Raw genomic sequence first — 15,580 nt, forward strand, 5'->3', positions numbered from 1 at the left:
GGCATTCACAGCCCTATGAGGAGATGCCAAGGTTTGAACCTCTGACCTTCTGCTCTGCCACTGAGCTATGGACCTTCCCCTAGTAAGTTCCTAGTCCTCATGATTATAAATGAAGACCTGGTTTAATAAGAACAAAGGAGCATGCCTTATACAGATCAGACCACTAGCCCATCTAGCACAACATTGTCTCTACTTGCATGCAGGGACTGTTCAAGGTGTCCAGCAGGGGACATCCCCAGCCGTACCTGGAGATGCCATTGATGGAACCTAGGACCTTCTGCTTGCAAAGCAGGTGCTGTAGCCACTGGGCTACTGCCCTCTTCCCAAATGCTCCCGAGGGCTATATAATTGTCTCTAGGATCAGAGACAGGTACACCTCTGCAGACTACTTGCATGGAATTGTGTATATTTAATAAATATAAGGAATTCCACCACCACCCTAAAAAAATATTATTGTCAGGGTCAAATTTGTACAGTGGAAATGCAGTCACCAGTATCTATATATCAATTCAGTTTTTGAAAAATGGATGAATTGTTTGGAATTAAGTTGGTGTGCGTTTTCACATTTGGCGATTAATATAACACAATTACAGCCTGGGGGTGGGGGGAGAAGAGAAATCGAGAGCAACCCAAACTGGCAGCAGATTCACCCATCCCTGGCAGTAGCTCAGTGGTAAGAGCTTCTGATTTGCATGCAGAAGGTCCCAGGTTCAATAACCAGCATCTCCTGGTAGGGTTGGGTTCAGTCGCTCCATGATACAGCACCCGCTTTGCATGCAGTCAGCCCCGGGTCCAAGCTCCAGCATCACCAGGTAGGGCAGGGACTGCCTGAAACCTGGGGGTGGTCCTGATGAAAACAGGAGACAGTTGTGAGTTCCGTTAGGTGTGTCACTCCCTGGGCTTGCACAGGTGTTCCAAGTGAGATCAGCTGGTCGGGAAATGGTTGCTCATTCATAATGATCACCTGGACCAGCGGTTCTCAACCTGTGGGTCCCCAGATGTTGTTGGACTACAACTCCCATCATCCCTGAGCTCTGGCCCTGCTAGCTAGGGGTGATGGGAGTTGTAGTTCAACGACATCTGGGGTCTCACGGGTTGAGAAAGGCTGGCCTGGACTGAGGCTCCCTGATTCAGGGCCGGATTTACGTTTGATGAGGCCCTAAGCTACTGAAGGTAATGGGGGCCATTTATATGTCCAGCTGTCCTTTGTCAACAACAAATTGCCACTGTTTTTTGTGTTGAATATATGTTATATAGTAATTTATGGACCTAATAGGTATCTAAAGCCATTTGCATGTAACAAAATATGTATTTTATCAAAGTAATTGTTGAACTGAAATACAATTAAGAAGAATTATATTAATAGTGAAATACAATTAAGAAGTAGTATATTAATAGTGAAATAATTATTAAGCTTTTTTCCCCTTTAATTTTTTGGGGGGCCTCCAAGAGAGCGGGGCCCTAAGCTATAGCTTGTTTAGCTTATATGTAAATCCGGCACTGCCCTGATTACATGGCCAGTTTGTGTTTAGAAGGGAATGTGTAATGATGTTCTTTCAGACACCTTTTGAGGGATTGATTTGGCTTTGGAGGAAGAGGAGAAGGGAGGGAAGCGGAGCGAAATGAAATAGAATCAAGCCCAAGAGTCTCCCATACCAGGGAAGAGACAGAATTATCTCTGAGGAAGCACTCCCCCCCGCCCCGCCCCTTTAGTCATCTCTGGTTCCAGCAGAGGAGGGGAGAAAGCCAATGATGGAGAGAGAACCAGCTGGATAATCTCAGCTGGAAGGACTCAGATAAGAGACAGAAAGGGGAGGATGCTGCTGTGCAGATTAACCTAGAACAGGAGCTCCCTGGTGGAAAGTTGAAGCTGCAGCTCTTCTGGCATCTGAGTGCTGGCTGATCCCTCATCAAAATGTACTTGAAAGGACTTGGCCCCTGGCTTCCTTTCCTGAACAACTGCATGCAGGATAAGCCATTGCCAGTGTTCTTTGGAAAGGGTATTTGGCCGTTCCAAGAACCCGCACGGCGTAACTTCTCTTCTGCACAAGATGCGAGGAAGCCTCCATCCAAAGCAGTTGCACCCCACTGTTCCTCTCTCATAAGCAGAACTATTTTGGGCAACAGCCTGTGGTTTTCTGCAGATGACCTATTTATTGAGAATAGACTCCATCCAGCTCAGTACTGACTGCACTGACTGGCAGTGGCTGTCCAGGGGGAATCTCTTCCCTGTCCTACCTGGAGATGCTCCTGTGATCTTCTGTACGTGAGGCCAAGGCTCTGCCTTGGACTGCTTCCTTTTGGACCATTTCCAACTGACTCGCTGCCTCCCTTCTCTTCCCAGTGAGAAACCCATGTGCCGACAGGAATGGAGGCTGCATGCACCGGTGTCAGAGCCGGCGTGGGGTGGCGCATTGCGAGTGCCACCCTGGATACAGGCTGGCGGCTGACAACAAAGCTTGCGAAGGTAAGGGGCGTCTCATGAGGCTCTTGCACAAGTTTTGCAGAGCTGTCCTTTTTCTCTCCTCCCCCCATGCAAATGCCTTGCTAATCTCCATAGATGCTATAATTAGTTGCTCCGTCTGGTCTGGGAGGATGATAAATGAGCCTTCAGCTGCCCTAGAAGATAAGTGCTTGCAAAAACAAAAATCCCATTTACTTTTTGCAATTAATACAGACCTTTCTAGTGTTCATGGGGGTGGGAGGGACAGCAACCAAAAAACCCTCAGCCACCAATTCTATGCTTGTCCAATATGCTCCATGCATGGGAGAGAGACTTCTGGGACAGGGGTAGCCAATGGGGTGCCCTGATAATTGTAGACTACAACTCCCATCATCCCTGACTGTTGACCCAATGGTCAGGGATGATGGGAGTTGGTGTTCAGCAACATATTGGGGGGAGCAATGTGGTGTTCTCCTGGTGTTCCTGGATAACAGCTTTGTGCATCATCCTTGCGCATGGGCCATACTAACCTCGTACAACTGCACTACAACTCCCATTGTTGGGGAAATACTGGGGTTCAATAACCAACACCCTGTGGGTTCAACCTGGAAAGCCAATAAAATCCAGGCTCCAGTTGTCAGTCGAACAGGACGTTTATTTAGGTGTTGCAAAGCCAGTGCAACACAACCTCAGCTAGCAAGTAGTTGAGGGATGGCACCCCAAATATGAAAAAAACAAACCACAAGCATTTATACATTTATAAAGAAAGAGAAGAAAAGGGGCAGTTATGTCCATATATGGCAGTACTTCTGCCATCTTCTACTGGTTCAATCAGGAGGCGTAACATCTTAACTTTCCTTCCTTCATCCTTAACAGTTACAACAGCTCGTGTGTTCATGTCGTTCTGTGCTTCTCTTGCAAACACAACCTTCACATCCCAGCCTTTCCTTGCTCAGCCTTTCTCTGACACATTTCAACCTTTAATTTAATTATTTCCATAATTTGTACGACACCCATAATCCCTGACCATTTGCCAGGCTGGCTGGGGCTGATGGGAGCTGATGTCCAACAACATTTAGAGCTGGGGAGTCCATGTGGGGCCCTTCATAAATTGTTGGATGGACTACAGCTCCCCTCAACCTTGACTATTATGTAGTCAAGGAGTATGTCAGGAGTACTCTGATGGTGTTTCCTGCTCCGGCAGGGGGTTGGACTCGATGGCCCTTGTGGTCTCTTCCAACTCTATGATTCTATGATTCTATGATTCTATTAGCCAGGCTAGCTGGGCCCTTCAGGTGTTGGGAGTCCAATGACTATTGGAGGACACCACATTGCCCACTAGAAAACTTAAGAGTGTGGCAACCAAAACAAGATGGTAAGGCATGCTCTGCATTGTAAGATCTTTGCAGCCAGAGAGAGGGTTGTTGTTGTTTAGTCGTTTTAGTCACGTTGGATTCTCCGTGACCCAATGAACCAGAGCATGCCTTGGAAACTCTCACTTTCTTCCCAAAGCTTCTTTTTTATGTCCATGGAGTTTTCTTGGCAAAATACTAGAGTGGTTTGCCGGTTCCTTTTCCAGGTGGATCACATTTAGTCTAAACTCTCGGCTATGACCTGTCCGTCTTAGGTGGCCGTGCATGGCATAGCTCATAGCTTCTCTGTGTTATTCAAGCCCCTTCACCACAACAAGGCAGTGATCCATGAAGGGGGGGGGGGAGAGGGTAGCAATGGACAAACTTTCCACCAGCACTGGGAACAACAGGATTTTAGATCTGGATAGAGAATAGCAATTAGAACAAATGAACTAACTCAGGTCCATTAATTTTCAATGGGACCACTCTGAATATTCAGAAGCATTGCTTCATCTGACAGTGAAGGGAAAGCATATCCAATACAGCTAGTAGCCACGGATAGTCTTTATCCTCCATGAATTTATCTAATCCTCTTTTAAAGCCATCCAAGTTGGTGCAGGAGTGCGGGAGGCAGTTGGTGCAGGAGGCAGTGGAAGACAGGAGTGCCTGGCCTGCTCTGGCCCATGGGGTCATGAAGAGTCGGACACGACTAAACGACTAAACAACAGCAACAAGTTGGTGTCCATAGCCAGTTCCATAGTTTAACTATGTACTGTGTGAAGAAGCAGTTTCTTTTGACTGCCCTGAGTTTCTCAACATTCAAGCTCTCTTGCTCAATGGCAGTCTTCACCATCAGCTGTTCTGCTCACATTCTCTGCAGTTCTGCTCCAATTTCATGGAACCACAGGACTGTGGAGATGGAAGGGGCCCAAAGGTTCATCTAGTCCAGTGGTTCTCAACCTGTGGGTCCCCAGTTGTTGTTGGACTACAACTCCCATCATCCCTGAGCTCTGGCCTTGCTAGCTAGGGTTGATGGGAGTTGTAGTTCAACAACATCTGGGGACCCACAGGTTGAGAAAGGCTGGTCTAGTCCCATCCCCTGCAAGCTGGCAATTATGTACGGGATCTAAATAGCTTATCTTCATAAAATAGCTTGCTTCTGCTTTCTTCCGTCCAGATATCGATGAATGCGTAGCAGGGATAGCCATGTGTGTGCATGGTTGTCTGAACACCCGCGGCTCCTTTAAATGCACTTGCAATCCAGGCTATGAGTTGGGGGCTGACGGCAAGCAGTGTTACCGTAAGTATCCATCTCCATAGAATCACAGAACCATAGAGTTGGAAGGGACCCCAAGGGTCATCGAGTGCAACCCCATGTTCTTCCCTCTGATGAAAATGCAAGAGCTGAGATAAGGCTTTCCTTGGGCGAGTTACGGAGTCTTTTGGTGGGGCCACATAGCCCACATCAAACATCACTTCACATAAGCTTGTTCCAGATCCAGTGCTATTTTTCTAGAAAAAGAGGTGCCAGAACTTGCCACGAACGCCTCCCTCGTTCTCTTATAATGGCAATGGTGCCCACCTGAGAGGTGCAGGAACTGAATTCCAGTGAGTTCCGGTTGGGGGAAAAAGCCCCAAATCCCTTTTGGGGTTCTGTTAATCCCTGAAATAACATATACAGTACCGTGATTAATAAAAACAAGAGATATATGTTCTCTTGCTACATGTTTTGACTTCCACCTCTGGATTTTAGTCCAGGTAAATAACCCTTGTTTAAACCTGTATTTAGATACCCAGTTGTTTCATATGTGTTTTTATTGTGTTGTGGAATTGCTGCAAGAATCAAAATGCTTCATAGGAAGCGATTCATAAAATAAATCAGAATAGCAATAAGAGTGAAATATCAAGGGGCAGTGTAGGCATGTGAATTTCAGAATTCGCATTTCAGATCATCTTCTTTTTTAAAAAACAAACAAACACCCTCTTAAATTTTGAATGTGTGCAAACTGTTTTACTGAAACGTTGATTTCATGCAAATGTCTGCTTCCTCTTGGCCAAGGGTCAATAGATGACTCTGTAGGAAACCAGTCAATAGTGTATCTCTTCTTTCTCCTCCTCCTCTTCTTCTTGCTTTTCTAGGTATAGAAATGGAAATTGTGAACAGCTGCGAGACCAGCAATGGAGGCTGTTCTCACCTTTGCCACCACACCAGCAGTGGTCCCGTCTGCAGCTGCAACTCAGGATACCAGCTGGACGAAGACAAGAAGACTTGCATTGGTAATCCAATAACCTGAGCTGGTATTTTGTTAAGTGAAGATGAAAACTATGATGAGCATATAAGAGGCAAGGTGCCTTCCAGTCTCTGCTGACCTACAGCTCCCATCATCCCTGACCAGTGGCCATGCTGGCTGGAGCCGATGGGAGTTGGCATCCAGCACCATCTGCAGGGCCACAGGCTTCCCCATCTCTGACCTAAGAGGCACCCCTCACTCTCAGCTGGGAAAGCCTCTTCGAAATAGAGACATCCCTCCATCTCTCATATGCAGTAAGCAGTGCTGTTACTTAAAGCATGGATGAGGAACCTATGACTCTCCAGATCTTGTCAGACTACAGTACTCATCATCCTTGACCACTGGCTATGCTGTATAGAGGTTTGCCTTGAGAAGCATCTAAGGGGCTCCCCATTGCTGTTGACAGATGACTGGTTACCTACTTCCAGGCTTCCACATTTTTCACCCACTGAGATCACCGGGCTGAATGTTCTGCTGCCTTTCTCAGAAGACTGCTGAACCCCAGGCTTCCTCCCAACCCTTGAGTTGCAGAGGATGTTGGGGGAATCATCCTAGAAGTTGTGTGGTGGTCCCTGCCAATTCTTTTTTCCTAGAAAAAACAGTGGGGGAACTCACCACAAATTTGTTTGTTTATTGCGGGCTCAGTTGCAATGACACACAAACACACACCAGGCAGTGACTAAATGTAAGATGTGATGAAGCAGACAATTTTCTGGATTAGAAATGGCCACAACTTTATTGATTACAGATATAGGTGGTGTTTTGGCTTGGGCATTGGGTGTATATCCGTTCCAGCCTCCCCCCCCCCCCCCGCCACCTGACCATAATAATAACAATAATAACAGTAATAACAACAATAACAATGTAGTAAGGGAACTCAGTTCCCCCAAGTTTCTGCTAAAAACAAGCCTCTGATCCCTGAACTCCTGTTTTGAAAGGGCTCTTTGGCCATTGGTTGGTCTAGGTATCCAGAGCACACAAACCAACCAGGGTATGGAGGCAACCATATGGGTTATTTTGGTCTGGCTGCTAAGGGCAGCCAAGTAAACTGTGGACCCCTGCATGATACCCTCCATTTTAGGGGTATGGCCTTGAGCGAGCAAGACACACATGTGGAGAAAGCACGTGTCACCTGCCCAATGGAACCCAGGGTGGATCTTTGGCCCATCAGGGATGTCTCTCCCTGAACTACCCCACCTGACCAGGACCCTGGGGAACACCTTCTTGGCATACCTGGAAGCTTGCGAGGTAGGGATAGGGAACATTTTCCAGCCCAGGGTCCACCCACATTTCCTTCTTTGCAACCTTCTGAAGGTCACATGCCAGGGACAGGTATGGCCAGAGGTGAATATAGGTGAGGCAATGCATCTAAATGTTACCTTCATGAAGCCAGTTTCTACACATGCATGTTCAGCCTTCTCTATCCATCCAGACAAGCGAGAAGCATATATATTGCACTTTACCATAATGAACCAGGCCACTGGTCCATCTGGCCCAATTCTACCCGCCATCACTTCTCCAAGATTTTAGGCAGGGATTTTTCCAAACCCAACTTCCTGAGATTCTTTTAACGGGAGGTGCCAGCAGTTGAGCTTCTACTCCTTCACTGCCAATGGACATCTGAAGCTCTCTTAGACTGAGCCAGGCCATCTAGCTAGGCATTGTCAGCACAGACTCCATGTTTTCAGAGAGGAGACTTTTCTAGCCCTGCTTGAAACGTCAGGGACTGAACCTGAGACCTTCTGCGTGCTCGGCAGGTGCTAATACCACAGGCCCTGGGAGACCTGGCTTCCTTTGCCTTCCCCTCCATCAACAACACTAGAAGAATTACTGACAATAACAAGGTCTCCATCTCCAAGCAAGCTGCCAAAAACTCAGCGTTCCGTCAAGTTGTAGGTTGCCTGCTGGACAAAGGCGTGTGCGTAGGTGTTTGTGTGTGTGTGAATGCCATGATCTCAAATGTCTGCATTTCATTTTATATCACGCCGTGCTGAGTCCCAGTCTGGCAATTAACCTAATCAGAAACTCTCTGCAGATCTTACCAGCCAGGCATTTCCTGGATAGGGAACTGGCTCTGCCTGTGTCTAAATGTTTATGCACCGGATGCATCTGAGCTGCGCGCGCGGAGCGTAGGTCTGTCTGGGTCAGTGCCCGGAGCATCCAGGGGGATCTTCAGAGGATCATTAAGTGCAATTTCGCCTGCATCCTTTCTGCATTGAGGTTGTAGTAGCTGTTCCCCTGCCCCCCACGGGGATTTTCTCAGCTTTCCCATGTCCAGGGGCAATTACTCTGGATGATTCTATTAAATTTCTTAGTGCTGAGGGTGTGTGACGGGCAAGGAAGATTTAGTAGGGCCTGGAATACTGTTTGCACTTTCATTTCAAGCCCGTGTAATTGGTAGACAGTATCTATGGGCAACCTCAGACTTGTATAATAATAATTTATTATTTATAATAATGGGTTTCCCCAGCCAGTCTGGGCAGCTAGCAACAGAATATTAAAAACATGGTAAAACATCAAACGTTCAAAACTTCCCTAAGCAGGGCTGCCTTCAGATGTCTTCTAAAAGTCAGATAGTTGTTTACTTCCTTGACATCTGGTGGGAGGGCATTCCACAGGGCGGGTGCCACTACCGAGAAGGCCCTCTGCCTGGTTCCCTGTAACCTCACTTTTCGCAGGGAGGGAACCACCAGAAGGCCCTCAGAGCTAGACCTCAATGTCTGGGCTGAACGATGGGAGTGGAGACGCTCCTTCAGCTATACTGGGCCAATCTGGTTTGAGGCCTGATTCAGCATGTTGGATTGGGCCAGATCTGACTTGGGATAACCCAGCCCTGGCGCAGTCCAGGCCCTGAACTGAATGGGGGTGGGCCATGCACAGCCCTAAACTTAATTAGGGTTTAAAACCCCAATTAAACATGCAATCAGGGCAATGGTAGCCGGGAGAGGAGGCCCAAGTAGAGATTCTCACTTGCACCTCTTTCTCTCTCCCCCCCCCCCACTTTCCCCTCCCTAATTTTGGGAAGTGCTGTAGCTCCCCAAGAGAAAATCTGCCTTGCATGCAGAAGGTCTCCAATCCCCAGCCTCTCCAGATGGGGCTGGGATTGCCCCCATCTAAAACCCTGGAGAGCTACTGCCAGTCAGTGTAGACACTACTGAACCAGATTCCCCCTTCCCACACAATATATGCATTTTTGTACATGTCGGTCAGAGAACTGCAGGACAGCTGGCTTTCAGTTTGAGAGGTAGGAACTGGGAAGATTCCCGTTGAAATGCCAGCAGAGCCCAATGCCTCCCCCGTTTCTGTCTTAGGGGGAGGGCCCGGTAAACCTGCTTCTCATTCACAGGGCCCTTCGCAGGGTTGATGCGGACTGACAACTGTTTCTCTTTTGACCAGATACAGACGAGTGCGGTGCTCGTTCTCATTGCTGCCACCAGGACTGCTACAACTACCCAGGGGGTTACGAGTGCGTTTGCTTCGCTGGATACAGGCTGAACGCTGACGGCTGCAGCTGCGATGGTAGGGAGGTGCTATGTGCTCAGCGGGACTCAAAAAATAGTTTGGCGTTGCGCCCTTCCATTCGTTTTCAGCTCCTTCTCAAAGGTCCACATGCTTTGTGTGTGTGTGTGTGAGCGTGCATCTGGGGATGGAGGCATCCATCAGCTTCCCAGTCTTACTTAAGTCTGGTTCATCTTATTGACCTGCAGTTCAGAGAAGGGGAAACACAAATGATCAAGGGGGTGGAGCGAAAGGTGGCGGCGCTTGGGACTTTGCAGCTTAGAGCAAAGGGAGAGTGAGCAAGGCGACAGGTCAGAAGTCTTATAGAATGTACGCATGGAGAAAGTGGATAAAGAAAAGTTTTCCTCCACATCTCTCATCGCACAAGAACTCGTGGGCATCCGATGAAGCCGAGTGTTGAAAGTTTCAGGCTGGATAAAAGAAAATAATCCATACTGTGCACAGTTAAAACTACGGAGCTTGCTCGCACAGGAGGCAGTGACGGCCAACAGAATGGATGGCTTTAAATGAGGGCTAGACAAATTCATGGAGGCTATTGATAGCTACTAGCCATGAAGGCTGTGCTTTGCCTCCAGTTATGCTTCTGAATCCCAGTTACTGGGAACCACAGGAGGAGAGAGGGCTCTTGTGCTCGGGTCCATTCAGCTTTTGGGCTTCCCATTGGGTTGGTCATTGTGAGAACAGGATGCCGGACTAGATGGGCCATTGGCCTAATCCAGCCATGTTGTTAGATTCTTACATTCTGAAGATTTGTAGCTCAAAATTAAAGCTAAAAATAAATAAATGCCTCTTTTAAATTTTAAGATGTGGACGAGTGCTCTTCAAATAACGGCGGATGTGAACACCTCTGCCAGAACCTGGTGGGGTCTTTCCATTGCAGCTGTCAGATTGGCTACAAGCTCGATGAAGACCGAAGGAGCTGTCTCTGTAAGTGACTTCTTCATCTTTCCACCCGTTTCATTCTTCTTCTTCTTCTTCTTCTTCTTCTTCTTCTTCTTCTTCTTCTTCTTCTCCTTCTCCTTCTCCTTCTCCTTCTCCTTCTCCTTCTCCTTCTCCTTCTCCTTCTCCTTCTCCTTCTTCTCCTTCTCAACACTGGAGGCATTTTACTTCTTTAGATTGAGAGCCCACCCAATCTGAAAGGCTTTGTGCACATGGTACAGGAAACATCAGCAACCTCCAAAACAAAACAAAACAAAACAAAAAAGTTCCTTGGAGCAAATCAACAAAGAAATTAAAAGCCAACACAACACAGTGGCTCTTCATTATACCTACTTATATTTGTTTATTTATTACATTTTATTTCTATCCTACCTTCCTCTAAGAAACCCAGTTCTGCCCCCTTCTCATTTAGTTCCCAATTTTATCCTCCTCCTTGGAGGAGATGATAGGAGCTGAACTGAGAACATTCTGCCACTGCACAGGAGCCCTTTTCAACCTAAGGGCAACACTCCCTTCTAGGCAACTTTCTGGGGGCCATATTCCCAAAGTGAGCCAGGGCCAGAGGCAAAAGCGTGTGGAGCGCTGAATGCCAATTTTACCTTCAGACGGCAGGATAGTTCCTATGCGTACTTGCACTCCCCCAAACTCTGTCCTCCATCCAGGCATTATCCAGAGGGCCAAATAAAGTGGTCCTCCGCCCTGATCTAAAGCGCATGCTCTATGATTAGTGACCCTTCTCAAAAAATGTAATGCGTGAAGAAGGGTCCACATGCGGAAGGTGTGTGTCATTTTGGAAAAGGGCATTTAGATTCTTTGCAACATAAAACAATATAGACCATTGTACACTGCTCAGCCCCCATAATGAGTTTATTTCTTTTGGTGATTGATCAGATCATTTTTTCTGGGTCCTTGGCATTCCTTAAATGTCCTTGGCATGGTTTGCTTTTTCTCTGCAGTGCTCGATGAACCCGTGGAGGCCCTGGATAGCCGGCGTCCCATCTTCCGCCCGCTCCCCCATGTGGCGGTCCTGCGAGATGAGCTCACCCAGCTATTTGATGAAGACTACCTTGATGAGGAGGAGGAGGCGGAAGCAAGAGGAGAGCACACGCTGTCTGAGAAATTCAGTAAGCACACATGGGACCCGCAGCAAAACATTGCACTGTGTCCTCCTTCCTAAAATGAGCGCTCCTGTTCAGGGTTGCGGCTGGGCAGCTAGGCATGCCCTTTTCCCAGGTAGTCCATTCCATAATTCATTTCCCTGGTTTTCTCTTCCTCCATCAAAACACACACCAGCAACAATCACTATTCCACAGAACATACGTACTTTTGGTTTCTGTTGTGTGACAAATGTGTATGCCCTGCAAGTTTACCTACTCAGATTTCATTCTATAGGGTCTACAGCTTGCAAACTCCCAAGTTCGTTACTGAACGCTTCCCTTTCTTGTGATTATCCTGCAGGAGAACCATAAAAAAAATCATGCAAAGTTAGACATTCAGATATATTTTATTTATCCTGAACATATTGCACTCCAGTACTGGGAGAAGTGAATTCAGTCTTTGTGATTTCCAGCACAAAATGACCTGATTTGCTAAACTGTGGTTTGGAACTTAGCTATCCACACCAGCTTCTGTGCATTGCTGAATCTTACAATGCAGCTGTTTAAATGAATCAAACGATCCGTTTACATCATTATTCCGGACAAGAGCATTGGTCCGTGTTGTTTACACGGACTGGCAGTGGTTCTCCAGGGTTGCAGACAGGACTTTCCCCCCAGTCCTACCTGGAGGTCCCAGGGATTGAACCTGGGACCTGGGACACTAAGCACCGAGCTAGGAGCCTCCCCCAGTTAGCCCTCATAAAAGTATTGTGCTACTGTTGCCTCTTGGTTCAAGGTTGAGCTCCGTAACAGTTTACCTTTCTTGCAGTCTGCTTGGACGACACCTTCGGCCATGACTGCAGCCTGACGTGTGACGATTGCCAAAACGGAGGGGCGTGCAATGAGGACCGGACAGGCTGCAACTGTCCTGCTGGCTGGAGCGGGATCCTCTGCAACCAAAGTGAGTCGGGAAGACGATGCCCCGGCAAACAATGGGGCCGCCTTTTATGACCTGTCAAAGTGTTTCCTTCCTAGAGGCCATTAAACGTGAAGAGCGTCAGGGCAGTGGTGAGCCAGCTGGCTTAGAATAGCACCAAAGGCCTGCATTTTATCATGTTTACCTTGGACTAGAGTTACCCGGCAAAAGTTGCGCGGAGGCCGTTGCTGCTATCTGCCCCTTGAGATCCCAGTCTGCAGTCCAGGCATTTTTGTGTGCCTTGGATCTGAGTGTTTGCACTCAGACAGCAGCTATAAACCTATCGGCAGTGAATTAGAAGCACGGCTGGCTTTTGAAAGGCTAATGAACTCTTTATATGACACCAGTGAGAGCCTTTGGGGATTCTGTCTCCCAGCACAGTGTCTGGCCACTCTGGAAAAACAGAGACCACCACTCCCCACTACCGCCACCTCCCTCAAGGGGCAATTGAGTCTGTAGGCAGAATTGAGTCATGCCTGCACCTTCCCTGCCCAGTCACTCTTGCCACTTGTGATTCCCAGCAACTGAGAGGCATACATACCTCTGACGGTGGAGGGAAAGCATAGGGCTTTTATATGCCTCCCCCTGATCTGATTTTAAGACCCAGGCTGGTGCTTTGGAGCAGCTCCATTGTGACCCAGGATGAATCCCTGCTTTGCAGGGGGTTGGGCCAGATGGCCCTTGATGTCCCTTGCAACTCTACAAGTCCATGGGTCTATGTGGTCAGGAAGGGAGGTGCCTCTCCTTTGCCCCTCCTTTTAACAGCCCTGGATCATTCTGGTTGGACTCGATCTCAACAGAGGGATCCAGGGTTGCCTCAACCGGTTTTGTCTAAATCCTGGGTTGGACCCAAATCAATCTGATTCAGTGTGGGATCCAGCATTTGATTGAAGCATATCCCTGAAACATAGCCATTGTGGCTGGTAGCCAGCAACAGACTTATCTTTCATGAATCTATCTAATTCTCAATAATAATAATAATAATAATAATAATAACAACAATAATAATAATATTTATTTATACCCCACCCTCCTTGGCCAGAGCCGGGCTCACGGCTGCTAACACCAATAAAATTTCAGTGCTAGCCCTAACCAATAAAACATAATAAGGGGAAAAAATAAAAATAAAAAATAAAATAAAATACAGGTTAAAATGCAGCCTCATTTTAAAAGTCAAAACCATAAGGGGAGGGAAACAAAAGGGTCAGACTGAGTCCAAACCAAAGGCCAGGCGGAACAGCTCCATCTTGCAGGCCCTGCGGAAAGATGTCAAGTCCTACAGGGCCCTAGTCTCTTGTGACAGAGCGTTCCACCAAGTTGGGGCCAGTAATGAAAAGGCCCTGGTCCTAGTTGAGACCAACTTAACCACCTTGTGACTTGGGACCTCCAAAATGTTGTCATTTGTGGACCTTAAGGTCCTCCGTGGGGCATACCAGGAGAGGCGGTCCCGTAGGTACGTGGGTCCTAGGCCGCATAGAGATTTAAAGGTTTTGAGGTCCTCCACTGTTTCCACTGGCCTGCCCCATCTGTTTCTAGCATCTCATGGGCCCTCTCTGCCTGTCTCCCTCTCACAGCCTGCCCAGAAGGTACCTTTGGAAGGAACTGCAGCTCCACCTGCCTCTGCCAAAATGGAGGCACCTGCAACCCGGTGACAGGAGCCTGCCGCTGCCCACCTGGAGTCAGTGGGGAACTGTGTGAAGATGGTAAGGCTCAGACCTCTTTTCTGCTCTCCTGCTATGAGTTGGAAAGTGAGTGTTCGGGTTTGCAAACGTTATGGTTATACCTCGGGTTGAATGCGCTTTGGTTTGAGCACGTTCGAGTTGCGCTCTGCGGCCACCCGGAAGTAACGGAGTGCGTTACTTCCGGGTTTCACCACTTGCGCATGTGCAGACGCTCAAAATGACGTCACGTGCATGCGCAGAAGCGGCGAAAAGTGATGCGTGCGTGTGCAGATGTGCCGTCGCTAGTTAACATTTGCTTCTAGATGCAAACGGAACGGATCCTGCTCGTATCTAGAGGCACCACTGTATTTGGAACCCGAATGTTCAACACGGCTTCCGCAGGTTCTGATTGGCTGCAGGAGCTTCCTGCAGCCAATCAGAAGCCGCACCTTGGTTTCTGAACATTTTGGAAGTCAAACGGACTTCCAGAACAGATTCTGTTCGACTTCCGAGGTACTACTGTGTTATTATCATTTATTGAATTTATATACCTCCCTATACCCAGAGGTCTCAGAGCAGTTCACAAAATGAAATCAAGATATAGAACCACAAAATACACAATAAAAACAAAAACAATAACCCTCCCAAGTGCTGGGATACCCCTTTAAACAGTCACACACACACAAACGCACACACACACACACCAAATTATGGGGGCTGTAATTGGATAAAGGTGCTGAGAGTTTTTAAAAGATCTGGTTTTGGAAATCTATCTGCTGGTATGATTTGTGAAGGTTTCTGTGAGTTGTTACAGGTCCTCACAGAGCTACAATTCCCAGAGTTTCCTGTGAAAAGGGATTGATGGTTAAATCGCTCTGGGAACCGTAGCTCTGGGAGGGAAATAGGGGGTCTCCTAACAACTTTCAGCACCCTTAACAAACTACATCCCCGTGAATTTTTTGGGGAAGCCCTGACTGTTTAAAGAGTTATCAAAGTTCTTTCAATGCATGATGTGAATCTGGCCTCAGCCTCCTCTAGCAGGAAAGGCTTGGAACCGTACGAAGTGGGATGGATATATCTGCCAATTGCTATTTCTCTCTGTTTCTCATTTTTTCCCCTGGTCTTAAGTTGATCTCTCCACATTTCTGCATGAGTTTCTGATATACATTTTTAAAGTCCTCATGAACATTTTAATGCAATTCAATGCAATGCACCCCCTCTGGTTCCACTTATGTATCGCCTCCCGTAAAACATCTGAAAATGATTTCATGCCAGTAATGAAAATATTACACAACTTCATTT

The 15,580-nt window shown here is 47.5% G+C and overlaps 1 protein-coding gene across 5 annotated transcripts in view; it reads left to right on the forward strand.

The window, feature by feature from the left end:
- MEGF6 (multiple EGF like domains 6) overlaps positions 1-15,580 on the forward strand; it is a 213,010-nt gene that overhangs the window by 153,648 nt on the left and 43,782 nt on the right. For all 5 annotated transcript variants that reach the window (XM_028740972.2, XM_028740975.2, XM_028740974.2 and 2 more), the window contains 8 exons: positions 2,345-2,467; positions 4,973-5,095; positions 5,935-6,072; positions 9,483-9,605; positions 10,410-10,532; positions 11,501-11,668; positions 12,471-12,602; positions 14,192-14,320. In XM_028740972.2, the coding sequence (XP_028596805.2) occupies positions 2,345-2,467; positions 4,973-5,095; positions 5,935-6,072; positions 9,483-9,605; positions 10,410-10,532; positions 11,501-11,668; positions 12,471-12,602; positions 14,192-14,320 (1,059 nt within the window). The remainder of the gene's footprint in view (positions 1-2,344; positions 2,468-4,972; positions 5,096-5,934; positions 6,073-9,482; positions 9,606-10,409; positions 10,533-11,500; positions 11,669-12,470; positions 12,603-14,191; positions 14,321-15,580) is intronic.

This window comes from Podarcis muralis, chromosome 7 (genome assembly GCF_964188315.1).
Source record: "Podarcis muralis chromosome 7, rPodMur119.hap1.1, whole genome shotgun sequence".
Classification (NCBI taxonomy): domain Eukaryota; kingdom Metazoa; phylum Chordata; class Lepidosauria; order Squamata; family Lacertidae; genus Podarcis; species Podarcis muralis.